At 40.3% G+C, this 20,457-nt stretch overlaps 1 protein-coding gene across 1 annotated transcript in view; it reads right to left on the reverse strand.

The window, feature by feature from the left end:
• Positions 1 to 20,457, reverse strand: part of CTNND2 (catenin (cadherin-associated protein), delta 2) — a 538,576-nt gene that overhangs the window by 246,735 nt on the left and 271,384 nt on the right. Inside the window, exon 6 of the mRNA XM_010571474.1 lies at positions 12,359 to 12,560. Coding sequence (XP_010569776.1) covers positions 12,359 to 12,560 — 202 coding nt within the window. The remainder of the gene's footprint in view (positions 1 to 12,358; positions 12,561 to 20,457) is intronic.

The raw sequence follows: 20,457 nt of genomic DNA on the forward strand, positions 1-20,457 counted from the left end.
GTTGGTAGTAAAAATATAGGAAGATTTATAGAACAGACACTCTTCCCATCTAATACACCATAAAAATAACAGTGCATTCTCTGGCAATTAGAAAACAGAATTCATCAAGTTTGGGGGATACAAAAACTTTTTATCTCTAAGTGTTAAGTGAGTGTTTTAGAGCATGCACCAGCTTTTTTGCAATAGAAGTTTAACAAAATAGATTATGATCAAGCTAGGAGCAAATCAGCAATCCAAAGTAATGAGCAGAAGCAGTGAAGTTTAACACTGTTCAAGATGTATGATGATATGTATATAATAATAATAAATTTGCTTAGCAGTTACTTTTAGCAGCACTTTCCCACATTGGAAGTGTAAGATTTTAGAGAAATATATGATTGGGGGAACCTGAAAATATTTACTGAAATAAATAAATAAATAAATTTAAAAAAAAATTTAAAAAAATTTAAAAAAAAGGAAAAAATGTTGGTATTAGCAACCACCTCCAAGGTAGTTAAGATTTTATGAAGGCACTATCATATCCTCTGTTCAAAGTACAAATGCACAAGGAATTTCATACTTTAAACATGCAAACTGAGAGCAGAACAAACAAAAAAACACTAAAGGATTTCAACATACAAGGATCCAATTTAGATTTAAAATACTCAGGACCTTACGCAAATATCAACACCACAGAAGTCCTATGTAGCTTGGCAACTTTGCCTCAACTTCTCCTAGTCGAAACAGGAAAAACAGAGTCAAAACTACCGCAACTTTCTATTCCTCGTTTTCCATTTTCTCCCCCCTCACTTCTCCGCACTCTTTATTTTGCCCTATGTAGTTGGAGCTTTGATTGCAAGATTAGCAATCTCCAAATTCTCAGCCAGAGAGAAATAAGAACCTGTAAGCAAATCTTCCCTTGTGTCCTCACAGGACAGTGTCTTCCCCATCCATCCAGCCTTTGCTCTCAACACATCAATTTTTTAGGGCTTCCAGGATTGCATCGAACTCTACATGGTCAACTGGAAAAGCCTCTTTTCACTCTATTAGCTCCATGTCCTCTCCCTCTCTCAGGGATTTCTAGTTACGCTTCAAAGACTCAGCTAGCCTTGTTCCCCCTAATTTTCTGCTGGCTCCAGCTTTCTCCAGATGCTCCTATTTTGTGTATATCAGGGGAACTACAACCTCCTTCCCTCCAGTCAGTTCCACCATGCTCAGCTCGGCGCCTTCAACAGCCGAGCACGGCAAATAGCCAGTCTCCCTGCTGTCCCAGGTATAGCTTTTTAAGGGAACGTAACATGCCGTACAGAGGAAATGCAAGGAAACAAAAGAAACAGATACTGAACAGCATGGTACTTAGCAAAAAAAGGTCTCTTTTCCACCCACAGACATGTCAGTCACGATTTCCTCAGGTACTGGTTACACCTGGCTGTCGCACCTACTTGTGTGTCTACACTCTGTTGCAAACACATATTCAGTAATACTTTTATCATCAGGTGTTTCCATGACATGGTAAGGAGGAAGCTTTTTGTCATGGCAACACCCCTGTTTCTTCCAGATGGCATCACAGGAGGTTTGCCTTGTTCATACTTTCCTATCCCATCTTCAAAACCAGGGGTAGCTGGTCAGCTGCTATGCTATTATTTCTACGGGAAATACTCAGTGCCTCTCTGAATTAGTTAACAGGTTCCTTCCCACCGCTGGCAGCTGCAGAGTACTAAGCCTAATGAAGATCATAAACATACTCAAAGTGATTGTACGCCCCAGTAATGAATTATTACCCATTCGCTATTTGATTCTTTCAAAAATCTTAAAATCATCTCCTGACCACCGCTGTATTTACACGCCACTGTTTTGTGGGAGAACAACTCCTTGCTTCACAGAAACCAAGGAAACATCACTCGTGCTCTGCATATCATCATGTTCAATAAATCCTCTTCCAATGCAAAACCTGACAATCTTTGAAGACTGAAGAACTGAAGTTGTTACCGCACTGATCTATCCTTTCATTTCGATTTTCTAAGACCGTTCTTTAGATCTGACACTAATTGTTACAATAAGGCTGAAAATTCCTTTGCTTAGAAACTGATGTTTTTCCGTAATGCAGAAGGAATTAATTGGTGAAAGAAAATACTGCTTCCTCAGTTTCTGAGCTATTCCTCTGTTTACAGAGCAGCTGGGATCTGCTTACTTTGAAGGCTCTTTTTGTCTGTATTGTTCCGCTTCAGTTTGCACATTCTCACATTGTCTGTGCCTTAGCTTCTTTTTCATGCTTATTTTTTGTTAGAAATACATACCTTTTTCTCCTTTTATTGAACAGTTCCATTGGGGGAAGATGTATAACTGCCATTATCTAACCCTTAGCATATGGAATGATTTTCTTAATCACCAATTTAGACTTGACATTTCTTTACTAGCAATTATTTTAATTATGGGTTCAAGTACGTGATTAGCTGGTATCAATCTGAAATCACCTAGTTCCATTAGGGTCAGCAATGGAAGCAAATACATACCTTATGAATAGTCATCTATAAGGATTTTTATACCTCTAAAGCAAATTTTAAAGAAGAAATAGGTAAATGAGTAATTCAGTGAGCAGCAACGGTGACAGTTTGTATCTTAGAAATTTGTATTTCAGTTCAATAGATATGGTGCCTGAGATGAATGAGTTCCGATTCAAGTTTATTTGCAGCTGTGTTTGATGCGACTTCAGTGAAACCTGAAGTCAAAACTTCCACTAATATATGCAAGTTCCATTCTCAGACTCAGCTTCTAGCATGTTTCAGTGATGCTGCTCTGCACAAGAAGAGTGGTGCGTTCACACAATGTGATAATCAGATGCCAACTTTAGCTGCCAAAGGTGTTATGCCAAGATCTTTTCTCAGATTGTCTCTTGTCTCTGAGTTGCATCCCTCAATTTGGGGAGAACATGCAGTTTAATTAATTTGTTATGTGAGCCTTGAAACAGAGAAAGTAACAACTGTCAAGGCCCTTAAAAGCAACTGCCCTTCCAGAATTTGAGATGCTAAAATTCATCATGCTAGTTTTCTCACTGGAGTCAAAATTCAGCTCTGAGCAATGGCACTATACAAAGACATACACATCACTTTCCTCCTCATTGTAGTACTACATGGTTTCACATTGCGTGTGTGGGACGTAGTGACCGTAACGATTATAAAACCTAAACACAGCAAAACCACACAGACCGTGTACACACAGACTAGTCTACTGCAACTAATTTTCTGGTTTCACTCTAAATTCACCTTCTCTTGAAATCCCTCTGTTAAAAGTTTCCTGTCCAGCTGGCCAACATAAAACAGAACACATGGAGGAAAGTCACAATTATTATTTAAAAAATGTATAAATATTATGAGACAATAACAGATTAACAGCCTGCACTGCATCATGCTACAGCCATCAAGCACATGGATGTCTTCTCCTTCAGATTTTGACTTCTCCCTATTTAGTACACTATAATCCTAAGTAATAAAATGGCTACTAACTGGTATTTTTTTAGAACACCTTACTGAGCTTCAGCTATTTTAATTAATAGTTTCCATTCTGGAGTAGAGAGTTATTTTACTATTAAGTTAACCACATTTGTATGCCAGTGCCAGACCATGCGATATGTACACCTTAAACATGAACGTTACATCTGCAAATGATAGTTTGAAAGTTGCTGGACCCATTATAGTAAAAAGTAACATCTTTGAATACTTGCTGTACTTGTAGAAACTCCAAACCTGCATGCAAACTGCTGAAATTATGATAGAGGAAGAGACTACCTCTAAAAGTAGACAGTTGTATATATATATAAAAAAAAAGATTACAGCTTAAGTTAAAAAAGAAGAAAATAATGGGCTGGTGATTTTTAAAAAAGTGCCTTTAAATAAAATGCTGCAGAAAGAACGATCCTCTCACAAAAGCATTAGTTGTCTTGAAGGCATTACTGGGTAGTTACCTCAGGCACAGCATTATGTTTTTGTTCAGCAAAGATTTACAAGAAGGAGATTTATGAAAGGTGTTTGAATTGCTTCTTACTTCATGAATGACAACCTTGTTTTTCTACACAACACTGAAGTACATAAAAGAGAATGGACATAGTCCTGCATTACTGAAGTCTAATGTGACCAGGCTTTAACCTGAGACTACACCTGTACAGTAAATAGATGATAAATACACAGACAGTTTCTGGCACACAGCAGACACTGTATTTTCTTGAGAGTGGCAGGTGAGATTTACAGGGTGTGTACTTCCCTGACCAAGATTTTATAATCACACTTCTCCCTCAATAGGTGGCAAAAGTCAAGGGACATCCAAGAAGCATCCAGACATGCTCTAAGCCGTCCTTCTATCAAAAAAGAAGAATTAGAAAATACATGGGACAAACCAGAAGCCTCTGGAGGTATCCTGTTTATGGACAGAGGAAGGAGGCTGCAGATACTGACCGTCTTAAAAGGTTTCTATTCTGAGCAGTGCTAAAATCTGGGCTGCCTTCAGATGGGTACAACTCCTCTATGGAACCCAACCACGGGCTCAATACTTTGAAGCTACAAATATCTTATAGTGGAGAAGCATTTCTCCAAATAAGGGGGACATTGCTCACAGATTACAAAGGTGGTTCTGCAGGGTTTGCACCTCCTGCCACTTCCCTCCTTCTCACATTGCTCCTGTCCACCGCTTTACAGCGACCACTAGATACCACTGAAGTTGATAACAATGTCTGTTATTATAATCTGGCTGAAATTTTAACAGGAAGGAAATAAAAAAAAAAAAAGTTTCTTCTTTCTCAGATAAGATGCCACTGTACCTGGAAAAAGAATCACCTAAACACATATATGCAATAATGTAACACAGATAATAAGGCTATACCAGACACCCTGGATCCATTGAATGAAATGGGATTATGACTTCGCATTGCTTTGAGGTAATTTGTTATTCACTATGCAGATCACTAAGGTATTTTGTGCTCAATTTACTTTGTACTGAAGATTTGTTCCCTGCTTGTTTCCTATAATTCTGTCTCCCAAAGCAATATTATCAAGTAGATGTCAGCTAAGATTACAGGTCCATTATCACAACATTACCAAACTGATAGAGATGAAGTGGTAGGAATAATTTTTCTTTTTAATTTCCCTGAAAACATTATGTCCTATAGCCGGAACTCCATGCTGTGTGATTTACCAGCATGATCCTCAATTAATCTGCCGCTGTGGCATCACAGTATGCCCCTGCAGAGCACATCACCTTGTGACAAAACAAAAAACAAACCAAACAAACCTGTCCCCCAACCAGAAAAAACAACAAAACAACCTAACCTAAACAACAAAGCAACCTAACCACTAAGAAGTGATGTTTGGTATTTATAACCTAACTATTACACTTTAGGACTGAACAAAATCTAAATAAAGATTTGAGAAGCAGTGTAATGGACAAAGGGTTTAATCCAAATGGGGCAAGCCAAAGCTGATTTTTCCGTTACTCCTCCTTTCTGTCTGAAGTGACAACTTTAAAGCCAAATAAAGAAATATATATTTGAAACCAAGGTTGTCTTTTTACTTTTAAATGAAGCATTTGTAATACAGGAACTAGCACATAACAGGTAGCTTTTTATTAATAGCTAGATGATGCTCCAAAACCGAAGTAAAACTATACCAACATGCTCATTGCTGCTCACTGTAAGAATCTGAAAATACCTAACTGCATGTATATAGGAAAAAAATTTTTTTTTTCCTCTAACCTCCTTAAAATTCCTTTTATGCATTGACCTGAAGTCTAGGGAATTACAAGCGATATATCTGGTTAACTAAATTCCAGTCCCATGCCAAGAAACAATACTAACACAACCTAAGAAAGGACGAGATAGTTGTGGGGCAACCGGGACAAGAACTGCCCTGCAGAACCTCTCACTGGTGATGTGCCAAAGCTCAAACTCAGACTCTGACTCCCAGAGCTGAAGTTATGTTTGCACGCCTTGCAGGTGTACAAAGCTGTGAACCAAGCCCTCTATATAGGATTCATCATGACATTAAAATTGGGAATCCCACAAAGTCATTTCTACAATGTCTCATTTCAACATAAGAATGCTGTGTTAATTTTCTAAATTTTTTTCAGCATGTTTAAGTCATGGACAACTTCAGTGATTTGACATAGCTAAAGAAAACAACTTATCAAGGGACTGCTTCCTATAAGGTATTGTAAATGACTATCCAAAAGATCTCTCTCAAAGTTAAAAGAAAAAAAAAATTCTCATATTTGTTTAGATATCATCTGAATACTGAATACCAAGGGCAAGGTCCTGCACGTGGGTCAGGACAACCCCAGTATCAATACAGGCTGGGGGATGAAGGGATTGAAAGCAGCCCGGCAGAGAAGGACTTGGGGGTACTGGTGGATGAAAAGCTGGACACGAGCCGGCAGTGTGCGCTCGCAGCCCAGAAAGCCAACCCTATCCTGGGCTGCATCCCAAGCCGTGTGGGCAGCAGGTCGAGGAAGGGGATTCTGCCCCTCTGCTCTGCTCTGGTGAGTCCCACCTGCAGTTCTGGATCCAGCTCTGGGGTCCTCAGCACGGGAGAGACATGGACCTGTTGGAGCGGGTCCAGAGGAGGGACACCAAGATGATCCAGGGGCTGGAGCACCTCTCCTATGAGGAAAGGCTGAAAGAGTTGAGGTTCTTCAGCCTGGAGAAGAGGCTCTGGGGAGACCTTAGAGCAGCCTGCCAGTGCTTAAAGGGGGCTTGTAAGATGGGGACAGACAAATCTCCCTCTCCTGCTTCTCCTTTTAGGTCCTGAATAGAGACCTGATCCTCACCACAGGCACCTCATAAGATGGAACAAGGAGGCAGAAGAGAGAAACAGTGCAGCCGTGTTTTGAGAAAGCCCCCAGCTCAGTGACAAGAGAAGGAATGCCAATTTTCCTTGTAAATCTTCCCCTCAGACTCTTCTTAACCTCCAGGACACCAAAAGTCCAGGCCAAGTGCAGCAGAGGCGAAGCAGCAAGCACCAGCGTGGCCGCCTGGGTCCCCTTCCCATCCCTGCATCACAGCACATCTGATCTCTGAAGAAGGACTGGGCTCCAGGAGCAACGGCTGCCCCTACCCCACTGAAGCAAGACACACTTTTACAGAAGGACAACGTTACAAATAACCAGGCACAGTTCTTGAAATAAGGCATCCCTTGGTGCAGACTCCTTTCCTTCAGCAAATGAAGAACCAGGCAGGAGCAGGAAGGCAGGCAGAGAAGAGGACAGCATCTATCCAGAAACACAACAGTAATTCTCACCTTCAGCAGTTTTTCCCCAAGCCACATCACACAACGAGATACGTTTTTTCCCTGCCACTGGTAGGTGCTCGAACAGAAACCGTGGCCAGGAGCGCCCGATAACTTCCGTCTGAAAACTCTTCCCTCCCTTTTCACTCTCCACGGCTCTCCTGACAGCTCTCTCCCCCTGCAAAGAAACCCAGCCTGCAAAAAGCCTCATTTCTGGTTTGCACCTGCCATCACGAATTTCACAGGCCTCTTCTCTTCCATCAGCACTCTCCACCACGGTGCCCAGGAGGGAGCACAGCCTGCAGCAGCACAGCTTTTGGTAACAGAGAGCTCGGAGACGGCGATGCACTGGCGGAACCACCCAAGCATCAGTGGGAGGAACCTTGGGGAGACCTGGCCTGAAGAAGAGGAGGACATCAGAGAAGCTGGAGGCCAGCCTGGCAACCGCCTGCACACGCAGGGACATCAGGCAGCTTTGGAGGCAGCAGTAGAAGCGCTGCAGGAGTGCCCCTGCCCCAGGCATGCTCCCCGGTGGATGACCCACTGCAAAAACATGCTTGGTAAACCCTTCAGGTCCTGCACTAAGCCACTCTTCAGAGGCAATGTAACCTTTGACTGCTTGTCTTTTCGCTATTCAATCTCCTTTCAATAAATCTTCCACTTCAAGGTCCTATTTTAATTTCAGCAGTATCAGCCACAGACTGTACTCGTCCTTTTCCTAACCCTTTCCCCCTCTCTCTGGGAAGCACAGAAGAGTCCTCACAGTGCCTTGTGTGTCCTGTCTTCATCAAGGAGACACTTCAGCTCTGCACACCCAGCTCTCAAAACTAAAGCCAACCGGCTGCCTAACGACACAACGCTGCCGGACTTCCCACGATCGGGCTGCATCACGAAGGGGCAGTGACCTTTGGGGGCCAGAAGCAGAGACCGTCCTCAGGCCACGCATCCCTCAGCAAACCTCGAGCTTTCTTCAAGGCCGTCAAGGGTCCTCTGGTGCCAACGAGATGCGTGCGGCCTTCCTTCGCAGAGCTGAGGACGACAGGTTCGCTCCTCCGGCGTAACTGCTGGTTCATCCTTCCCACTTGTGTGAGGTTAGGGACAAAGATACTCACTGGCAGTCCCTGAAACCAGTCAGTGCTCTTAAAGCACGAGCACTCTACAGGTTTTGAGGTCTAAATGTCCGCAGCTCACCAGCGGCACCAGTGCTTTTAAGCAGCAGCACTTACTTCACCTGATAGAGCCCCAGTAGGGAGTTCAGAACAAGCACAGACCTCCCATTCACCACCCCTCCCTCCCAGACCACTGGGGACAGCACTCTTTCAAGGCTTTTAAATAACTTTATCTGGAAATCACATCCTTTTTACAGAAGAGGGCTCATCTCTTTCACTGAGGGATCACAACGAAAGCAAGCGTCTTTACGAGCATCCAGACAGAGTGCTGGCAGCCTCCAGAGCGCGATGGCAACCGGTCCCACAGATCCCACCGCTGCCAACGCCGCGCTCGCCTGCTGCGGGTCAGCACCGACAGTCCAGAACCCGAGCAGCAAAGCCGCTTTCTCCTCAAGGCAGCTACGGAAATCCCAGGCTTGCAAAATAGTGACATTTTGCCTGCTTGGACTTGTTTCATTAAAAGCCAGTAACTGAGGACTAAATCCCTAGTCCAAACTTCTAATTCTGCAAACAAGCGAACGATCGCCGATTCTGTGTCCCGCTCTGGCTGAAAGGCAAACCTTCCCCCATCTTCAAATTCCAGTGGTGTCCGTGTAAACATCCCATCAAATAAGGTTATCTCTACTCTTATTAACTTAGGATTCAAATTAATAATGCAAGGCCTTTAGGTTTATAAGGAAAATAAATAATGCACCTGCCTGGACAAATATTATTAGTGTTATTTAGTTGGGTTACAAATACAGGTTGTAAGGTGCTATTCAGTAAGTAAATTAATTCATTATTTATATTATGTCAGATTACTCCCTCCAAGCACATCTTTTGTGGATCCCCATTTCAAAAGGGGAATTTCATGTTTCTTACTACTTTTAGTACAAAAGTTTGGGCTGGTACTTTTCAATATGAGAGAAGGCATTACCCTTTGAAGGCCAAAAGGGATTGTTAAGTAATGGTTACCGACCAAAAAAGCCTATACAGCTACTGCTGTCAAGTTTGAAGGATTATTTTTAGCTTAGACAGCATGACAGCAACACACCCCGTCATAATTTAAACCACAAAGTGATGAAGAATGCATCCTGCCCCTATCTAAAGTTATGCTAGTAAGGGAGATGTTCAGTAAGCTCCTACTATTTTGTACATTCTGCAATATGTATCCCTTACTGCAGAACTAGCATCATCCACTTCATTCGCGAGTGAAATAGAGGAAAATACAAAAGTTAAAAAAACAACAACAACAAACCCCACCACCACCCAAAAAACACTGACTAAATAGAACAAAGTTAATTTAGTTTACCCCGTGGAGAAATTTTAGCTTATTGAATTCTGCTCACCTAGAGGATGAAAAACTCTGAGTGGGCTTTATCCTCAGTTGTGTAAACATTCCTGAATGTAATAAGTATTTAAGAGCTCACAAAAGAGAAAGATGTGATGTCTATATTAAAAAATAAAAAGTTTCCATTCTGTGAGTCACTTAATCTTCCACATTAAGTGAAATTTTCAAATTCAGGAAGAATGTTCTCTTTTTAAAAAAAAAAGAAACACAAAAATAAATGGTTTGCAAGTATAACTACCATAATTTATTTTTTTTTCTAATGGGCAATGTTAGCTGCAGAGAAAAAAAATTGCAGGTTTTGGACAAAGTCCTTAGACTAAGTTTGCCCTCCTCTTTTTTTTGCCCCCCATAAGACGGGGAAAACCATGCACCATCTTCATGATTAAAGGTACTGTGGTAATAGACAAAAGAATGTGAACTATTGTCTACAAAGGAGCACGCTGAAGTCTTAAAGCTCCCCACGACCCCCTCCCACCCCGGTGCAATTCACACACGCAGAACATACAGGCTATGAACCCTCGGCACACGCCTTCAAGGAGTACAGGGCAATCTTCATCCCTCATAGCTGAGATCAAATAGTCAAGACAAATACCTATTCAGCCCTACAATAAAAAAAAACACTTAACCCAATGAAGAAATAAAAAGTTCTCTGTGCCAAACTTCAGCTGAACTCCTTCCCCTCCTTTCTGCTAATCCCAGAAAAACTGTATGGTCTCCACCAGAAGGGATACGTTCCTACGGGCCTCTGTGGTAGAGGCAGGAGGAGACCGAGAGCTGCTCCGATCCAGCCCAAAATTCCCCGAGCGCTGACAGCTCTTCAGCCTGGCTGTGTGAAAGGCTGACAGCGTTTGCAGCTAACAGCTATTGACGGAGCAACGGAATAATTGGCCTGGCACGCATCCACCTGCTTTTATTTCCCCTGACCCTGATGACAGGGGTGGAGGGGGAAGGCGAGGGAGGATCAACCCGACACAAAGCTGGACTGACGGGGTCGTTCTTCAGAACGAGCCTGGAGCAACGGTCAAACCCATATCCCAAACGCCAAAACAAAATTCACCTTCACAGGGAGCATTTCTGCTACCCAAATCAGCATTTTTTTTTTAGCTTTTCCTCCTCCCTTCTGAAAACCCATCTGCAGGTATTACCCGCTAACATCCCGCATCCCAGTTTCATTCACTCTAATTGTGATCTACGCTGACAGATTTTCCTTCCTTATGGAGGTGTTGTGAAGATAACAGTCACAAGACCGCCTGCTACCTCAGCACAGAGAACCAAGGGACATTTTGCAAGCAAAACAAGAAACCCTCTTCAGGGCATGACTGGGAAAGAGAGCACCATATAGCAAATACAAGGCAGCCACATGTGAAACACAAGGCTTAAAAGTTCAATATAAATAGTTGCTTCAGTCACTATCACTGCCTCCACTGCTCAGTGATTTAGGCAGAGGTCTTGTCCCCTTCATGCAAAGAATAGCAATCTTTTCTCATAGGCACATATGACTCTACACAAAACATATACTATGGTAGTTTCTTTAACAGGAAGGAAATGGCGTAATGGTGTTCTTCAAAAAGTATAAAGCTGTTACAGGTATTTAACTAGAGAATTCTGTGGAAAAACTTCTTTTTAAGGATTTTCTCCTGTACCTTTAACACCCAGAACTTGTATAAAGCAACAGAAATTTTTGGACATGCAAAAACTGCCAGCTTTGCCCTTGGAAAAATTAAAGTTTTAAAAGAAAGCAAACTATCTTGCTCCAAAAAGTACACTTAACTTTTTCTTGATGAAAAAAGGGAGTGACCTGAGGATGGACATAATCTTCCCTCTTTGATCAACACAGCAAAGATAAAACACCAGAAATACTTACAATTCCTAAGGCAAGTTCTTTCTACATCTGCTTTAGGCTATTTTGGCTGTAGCATTTATGTACTCTAATTATTTTGTGCATTAAATACCATAAATATCCTTGTTGATTTGTGATCTATTTGTGGGTTCCAACATACAGCTGTATTTCATTTGGTTGAGAGGACATTCTGCAAGTAGGACTTGTACACCAATGCATTTCATGGACAATCATTATTATTTATGGATAAACCAGTGATGCTAACAGCTTTTCTCTATACCATCATTCAATTTTATGTCTGTGTACCTATACCTAAGTGTTCCTCTGTAGGAGAGGGGAAGAACATTTACTTATGATTCACTTTGAAAGCAAGTGAACAATCCTTTAGCTTCATGCGGAAGGAACTTGGCAGTCCCTTTGCAACACACAAAATACCTTTGCAAGCAAAAAAACCCTGGCAATTTCTTCAGAGGCAACAGATTTTTCTCAAAGACAACACACAAGATTAATAAAAATATTCTCTCTCTCCTTATGAGTAAGCCCCCTCCCCAAATTAGCTTCACCTACTGTACATGCAGCACAACATTAAGTAGTTCTCCATTTTGTGCATGCCATGGGTTCTATTGATAGCTGCTACCTGCAGGAGGTATTTTGTTTGACTGGCATGCACATAATACATTTCGTTTAGCACATCGGAAAGAGAAGAAGAATTAGTACTGAAGATTAAGGTATATTTCACAAAAAGACAATCATGCAAGTTACATCCACCTACCTGTACTAGTGCGATATGTGCCTGTGTGTGCTGGTTGCAGAGGGTCCCCCTGGCTCTGGCTGAGACTCCTCATAGGGGGCTTCTGATAAACTCTGTCTTCGTAAATAGGATCTATATGGTGTTCCGGAGACTGCAGTGCCCTTAACTCGGAGCCAAGGTGGCTGTGCTGGCTGCTGTAAGATGCCCGAGACCCAGCTGCAAACAGATTTATGAGAGACATTTAAGAGAGAGAAAAAAAGAGTGACAAATACAGGATCTGACTTTATTAAAAGTTACTCGAAAGTAGCACTTAAACACAAACCCCAAACAAAAGAAAGAAATATTTTCAACATACAAATAGAAACAGCATGCAAGGGCAGCAACAGCTCCAGTTAATCACTTTAGTTGCATCATCTAGCTGCCTGCCTCTACTCCAAAACCTCATTTCTTCCAAGGAAACTACATATTTTGAAGAGATAGATATCATGATATCATCTCTTCTTAAACAGAGACCAAAAAAACCCAATGCAAAAAAAGTTTAAAACACCCAAACAAACACAAAACCCCGCTGCACAATCCAGGAATGCCCAAGAGCAAAAGGGTCCACAGAAGAAGGGGGGAGAAGAAAGGAGCAGCAGTCAGAACTAGTTACACATGTTATCCCCATATCTTAAGACCTACAAATGAAATAAGCTAAAGCTCTTGAATAGAGGTTGTTACATGAAGGCTGATCTTTTTGCTGCTTCACTATAGTACAATGGAACGGTCGTGCCTTATCAACATTTTGCTGTCAACAGTTTAAAAAAAATTATATCATTAAGACTTTCTACAACTTAAATATCCTTGAGGATGAATAAGTTAAATGTGCCTTCTGGAAAATGTATTTTAAGGATACAGGTTTGGTTTTTTTTTATTTTTTTGGTAAATAACAAGATTAACTGGGATTGTATTAAAACATTTTCTTATTCTACTATTAAAAATATTTTTTTCTATCATGATCTTTTTAAAAAAAGAGATTTGTATATTTCCAGCTGTGGTTACTTTTGTCACTTGAATCCCTCTGTCACTTAGGTACTTCAGTTCTGTGGTCCATTAGCAAGGTTCCCAAGGAGAGGCACGGAGAAGCCATAAAATAATTACACATTTTGAAGGCAAGAATCAAGCAAGTACGCAAGCGACACCTGACAAAGGTTAGGTCTATACCACAAAGTGGTAACATGCTATTTAAATGTTTAGAAAAATAATCAAAGATAAAACTACTACACCTCTTACTGATATTTGCGTGAGGTTAAAATCCTGGATGTAGGTGATGTTCTACTAACTTAGCTTGTACTGCTCAGACCATCAGTGTAGCCATTCCTACCTCATTCGTCGTGTCAGCAGTGGTTTTGTTGCATAAACAAACACTAAATATTTTTAAAATGCAAAGCACAGATATAAAGTAATGTGCGACAGCAACACAGGATAGAAATGAGAAAGATACACAGACATAACGTTACTGAAACTTTAATACAAATTGTCTGGAGGAAAAGAGTAATTTATTCCATTTCTTTCTTCCTAATCAGCTTGTGCCATATACGTGTTTTCTTCTGAATTTTTCAACGTACGTGTGTTTTCACTGCAATACCCTATTTGCATATTTTTCCCTTCAAACATTTTTCAGATTGACTTGCCATTAGCACACCACTGAAAGTAATTCTGTTGCTCCCCTTACTAGAAAGTCTGCCAAGAATCCCAAAGACATATTTTATCTATAACTACTGCAATTACCCAGGAAGTTGATATTACTATTACAGAATTAAATTCTTCATGGTCCACATTTTCAAAATGCTCTTTAACCCTGCATCTCTGAGAGTGAGTCTCAGAACAGCTGAACAGCTCCACCAAAATCTAGTATCGTTCAGAGTGGCCTAAAATACAGCCTACTATGATTATGTCCAAATTTCACTGTGCACTTGGTTCAATCTGTATTCAGAGAAAAAAATATGGAAGAATCGAGGGCAACATTTCAGACGCTCGACAGCACATCAACAAACCAGACTTGCTACAGAATAAAGAATTATACCCCCTTCTATAAGTACGACAATTCCTTTGTCCATTTACAAATTAATAATGCTCTTTGGAACAATAGATTTTCTTAATCCTGCTTCCAGTGAACTGAAAGATTTTTCCCACCGAATTTAGTGACAGTATAACCCAAATATTAAAATGTTCTCAAACAGTTATGCTAGTCTTCTGGTGAGGTGGGATTAATTCAGTCTCCTTCATACTCTACCAATAGTTCTGAATCTGCAAGTACTAATACCAGTCTAATACTAAACGGAAGCTTAGTATTAGCTTATTATGCTAATATTAACAGAGGTTTATTTGCATACTGCACATGTAACCGTAACACTACTGTACTAAACAATAAACATATGTATAACCAGAGAAACTTCTTGACGAAAACACATTAATGTTCAAGCAAACAAGGCAAGGAAGATGTGACAAACAATAAAAGAAAACCAGCATAACTTGCCCGAGAACAGCTAAATGGCAATTTAGAAATAAACTTGAAGCCACCTGAACAACAAGGTTATGGGTAAACACCCCCCAAAAGTTTGGGAGTTAAAACTCTTAACAGTGAGTAACCGCCACTATTCCTCTAACATTTCAAGAAAACAAAAATTTCAACAGGTAACTAAAATATTTTCATGTTAAAAACATAGACACTCTCAAATCTCAGAGATTAAGGCCATCAGAACATGAATATACTTGTTAAATCATGTCTCAAACACCTTTAGTTTCAAGCAAAAGTGATGCTTCTCTACAGACCACAATATGCAATTTTACACTACTTCCAAATTATCAGATATCAACACAAAACACTAGCACCCTTTAAAAGGTCTTAAATCTAGTTTAAAAAAAAAAGACTAAACCCAGAAAATTTGTAAAAAGATGGAACACTACCATCATTTTTAATGATTCTATTAAGTTGGTATTTCAAAAACTGGAATAGCATGTTCTGTTTTCAATTAAAATCTCTGTTCCATTGCTCTTAAAATTTTTACATGTATTAATTTATTCAAGTCTCAACTTAGGAGCAACAGGTTTTTATTGCATGTTTTATTTAAATATTAAAATCAACTAACCAATAGCTATTATACCAACAGTATCATACCCAGTAAAGCTCACACAGATAACTTTAAGAAAAACTAAAGTCAAGAAAAGCGTTGTAGATTTTTATATCAATAAAAAAAAAGGGGCGGGGGGGGGCATGATGGATTTCAGACAACCGCATCCTACCTCAGGTACACACTCAGCTCCTCCACCATATTCTGCTGCTACTTTGGAAGACACTGGGAAGACCAGTAAGATAATCGATCGAAACAAAGACTGTGAACTCAAAGAATTGATGCCACTGAGAAAGAGAAAGGTATAACATGCCTCCTGCCTGCATCTTGGCTTAGCAGCAAACAGCTACATCCTTTACGACCTGAAGCTGCAAGCTGATCTGTATCACCTGCTTCAAAAAAACCTGTATTAATGCAGTCTAAAGCTCACAGAGGTCGGAAAAGCAACAAGGTCAGAACGGAAAAGCAGCAATCAATATACTACCAGGAAGCAATAAAACATCGGATTACCAAGGCCCGTTAGCGTTCTCACGTTCAAGGAGGCTCATCGCCCTCAGAAGTGGTTTCTTGAAGGCACGAACACATGCCACGAACACATGGCTAGCCCCAAACTGCACGTGTCCAAACCCTGTTCTCAACCAGCCGTCCCCCCTCCACCCCACTAATCACGCCGCACCGCTCTGGGCTGCTGGAAACCGAAGCTGCGATGTGCATCAGGGCCACACGCAACTCCCACGTATTTGGGAATTGGACTCGTCTCCCCTCCCTGGCCAACCTGTCGCTAGCAGCAATGCTATTTTTCCCTTGGGGAAGCATAAGGCATCAAGCCCATTTCAAAGACAAGCCTACGTACAAGTTCAAAGACAACTCATTATTAAATTTACAGTTCTGCAAGCCATTAGTTACAGATGATGTATTTAGCATCAGAGTAGACACAGAACTCTTATGATAATGGTTGTGAAGGAGTAGGTTTTTTTCTCCCATCTAGATCAACCCCCCCCCCCCCAAAAAACAAAACCCCAAAACACTGAGAAGAGTTAAACCATCATTTAGGGACTTGAAGAAACCACTTGAAAATTAATTCCTCAAATAGCCCAATCTGTAGTTTGACAAAAGGCCAAGAAATTATTTGATTGCAATTCCAGAGATGCATCACAGCAGAAAGTATAGAGAAGACTAAAAGGCTCTAAAATAGCTGTGAGAGGCATCAAAAGTGAAGCAGACAAATAATAATAATAAAAAAAAATATCCCCAAACCAAAATAGGGTACATTTACTTTTTAAACAGAAACTGATTAACTATAAGAATAAAGCATACAGAAGAGAGAGTCTTCTCTGTCTTCTGAAGTCTCCAAGACTACAACCTGATAGAAAGTGGAATGCCCCTTCTCCTGCATCTCTGTTGAGCTTGTAAAAGCAGACTGTGGTCAGGCTCCAGCATGGGTGTCTTGTGAGCCCCCAGCCAGGTGAACCAGATTAGGGCAATGATGATAACCTAGAGCTGGCCAGTTTTACCAGATGAAGATACCACATTCCTACAACCTTTGCTCTCCTCCCACATTCTTGAGGGGCAATAGAAAGAACCCAGAAGACTGCAGTCCTACCTAATTGGATCAAAAAGACAATCTCCACCTTTTACACTTAAAAAACTCCCACCCTACTACATTAAGGTTTCCAAATTATTCAGATATGTTCCTTGGTAGTATAGGGAAATGGTTGTTTCCTAGGAGAATGTTCTTTTTTGACAAAGTCTCACTTTCCACAGGAAGAAAAATACTGTAATCAGACAAGTGTAACGTGAGAGAAATACAAAAAATAATCCCTAATTGCTCTTCAGACCTTGTGCAGGCTGTCATGGAAATAAATACAACAGACACATCTGAAAGACGCTGCTAATCTGACACTTTAGGTCAATAAAGTAAACCACTGTATTGACAACATTTGTCATTTCAGGAAACCAAAGACATTAAAACTATTCAAATGAATGGATACACAGGCATTTGCATATGCTCTAGTAAAGCCTGAACAGTTTTTATTTGTGCCCCCTGTGAAAACCTTTCCAACCAGTCATCCTATCTTGCTGCAGCCCTAAGAAGGAGCCCCACAAACTCAAGATACTCTCGAAGCATCTCTAACAGCAAAAGCATACAGTAGTGCCCTCAATGGAAACACGAAACATGGAAGTGATCATCTCAACATGAGGAAAAACATCCAGATTTGACCACACAAACCATTCAGCCCTCATTTAGCAATCCTCCATCACAAAATTTATCCATGAAGAGTCCTGTTAAGCAGTCCCCTTACGTCTATGACGCACAAACATCATTAATGAGGTATGAGCTGAGAATGAAGCTCAATGACCATTCTATTACCATTTACCAGTAACATGTTTACACCACTTAACTTGGTTAAAACCCCATGCATTTCAACACACAGTAGATCTCTGGCTACTCGAGGCTCTAAGTATCAAGCTCTGATTCTGAACACACTACAACACATTGCACTCGGGAGATTTGATTTTCTAACAAAGAGGATTGACCATCCACAACTGGCTGTATAGATTTTTAATTTCAAATATAATGACAACATTGCTCATGTAATCTAAGGAAAACTCAGTACAAAGTACAAGTTTTTGAAAAAAAAACAAAACAAAACAAACAACAACAAAAACCAACCCCACATGACAGTAAAATTGTAATCAGCCCATCAGTGAGATAAGAGACTGCAGGCACAGAAACTAAAAGAGAATCACAGCAATTTTGTAGCTTTGTTATGTTGCACGCTTTTCAGAGGACTGAAAGAACTTTTTGATTTAAAAGGCACATCAGGGCTGAAAACCCATTTTGACATTAATTTCTGAGATGCTTGCCCTGAAATGCTACTGTCCTTATAAAAAAAGTATAAATTATACAGTACATCAGGTCATAACTTCACTGCAATTCTGAAAAACCAGCACGTGAGAAAGAGGATATGAACAGTAGGATTTTTACTATGAACTCGTATGTAACAAAACCTATTTTACAGACACTAACCTGGTTTACTTCACGTAGTAAAGAGGTTGATGTGAACCCAAGTGCAGAATTAGAAGTGAACATGGCGGAGAAGGAGAAAGAATTCAAACATTGATAGCTAGAGTTTTGATATTGACCTTTTTTTGCCAGTAATTTATGCAAAAACATCTCCGAAATGCTCGTCTGAATACATGCATCTTCTACTCACAATGTTGGAAAAGGACAGTATGATCTGCAACAAATGTTACTATAAATAAAAGTAATAAAACTCAGGTAATGGGAATACACCAGCACTGTGTGATGAAAAGTTCAGTACCGAAAAGAAGAAAACATATCTAACCCAAGTACTGAAAGCAAATACAAATTGTTAAGACATGACAGATGGTTAAATTAACCAGTAAGACATGACGGGCCATATGGCAGTACCAGCTAATGCACACCTTGGGTAAGTCAGCTTGTGCCCCTAGCATACCAACGATCTGCATTCACCAGAACCAAAACACAATCTGGAGTGAATTCCTTTTAATTGGGTTTAGATTGGTCTTAAACACAGGTTTCTCACCTGTTTGGATTCTACACACACACACACACAAAAAGTATCAATTTGGGTATGAAGTTTTTCTTTCCCCAAATATTGAAATTAAAGATTAACTAATTAAAAGATCAGAATTAAATTTTTGTCTTTATACTCTTTTTCTATTCTCACTACACTATTCTGTCTGTGACTCAGGACTATTTGTAGAAATAAGGAAGGAAACAAAACCATCACTGAATCGACTGATTACACATGGTGACTTTCAACTTACATCAAACTCTGGACACCCAGAAAAAACATGGATGTGCTACTTCGGCGTCCCCGGTCCACACTACAGGACATCACCACAAACCAAGTATATGCTACAACATACAAGCCCCCAAAACTGAAAGAACACACTTGCCTCACCTGTCAGTATCTTAGACTGTTTTTCTTCAGTTTTTCTACTTAAAATATTGAAGTGTAATATGACACGTGGCCTGGAGTGTTTCTTGTAAACTATCATTGCACTGGCAAACGTATTAGCAGTTTCACTGTCAGGATACTGTCACGTTCAGCAGTACGGCTCACACTGTGCCGTTTCCCAGACATAATTTGTCCATTAACCAGATTAAGTATCTTAGGAAACTCTCCTCAAAACAGATTGGCTTTGGCTGCTTAAGGGACAGTGCAAAACCAGCCTCTGACCTAGGGTTAGCACTTCTCACATCCGTGCTAAAAATAAAGAAGGGGGGAGGAGGTGGGGTGCAGGTGGGAAGGATTACACTTAAAGTGTAATAAACAGGCCCAAAATAAACTTTAAAAATCATTTGATAAAGCTTACTATGGCTTCTAAGAACTATCTGGATAATTTTTATTCCATTTAAACTAGTTTTTAACCAACTATTGAAATTATTTATACTCTTAAGTATATTTAAAAGAGAAATAAAGCTGAAAATATTTTCTTAAGCTGTCCGTGTTTACTTTTTAGACATGCAATGTGACTGCAAAGTACTGTATCATTTATTTTAATTCTACAAGTCTAGGAAAAAAAGAAAAAAACCCAAACCACCACATCATAAATTTATGTTTCCTCACAAGCATTGTCTTTTTCCTGCTCCTGTCCTTATTCTGTTGAAAAGCATGCACCTGCTTAAAACATTCTATCAAAAAATAAATTGTTAGTGGAAGAAGAGAAGTGTGACTGGGAGCAAAGAGATAAGAGGCAAAGATAGCCAGGAAGAAACAGCAGATTAAATGTGACAGACAGGTTCAGGGAGATAATTCCCATTCCATTTCTGATCTAGGGAACTGTCACTGAAGAAAGAACAAAAACCAAGAACTCCCCCAAACCAATCACTACCACACAACAACAACTTGCCTTCAGCAAGGCAGAAAAATGATAGATAATTTTTTTTTTAAATTCTTAACTGAATGGTCACACTTGGTGCTTTCCCCTGCCCCCCCTCTTCTCTTAAGCTCT

This window comes from Haliaeetus leucocephalus, unplaced genomic scaffold (genome assembly GCF_000737465.1).
Source record: "Haliaeetus leucocephalus isolate CR32 unplaced genomic scaffold, Haliaeetus_leucocephalus-4.0 Scaffold328, whole genome shotgun sequence".
Taxonomy (NCBI): domain Eukaryota; kingdom Metazoa; phylum Chordata; class Aves; order Accipitriformes; family Accipitridae; genus Haliaeetus; species Haliaeetus leucocephalus.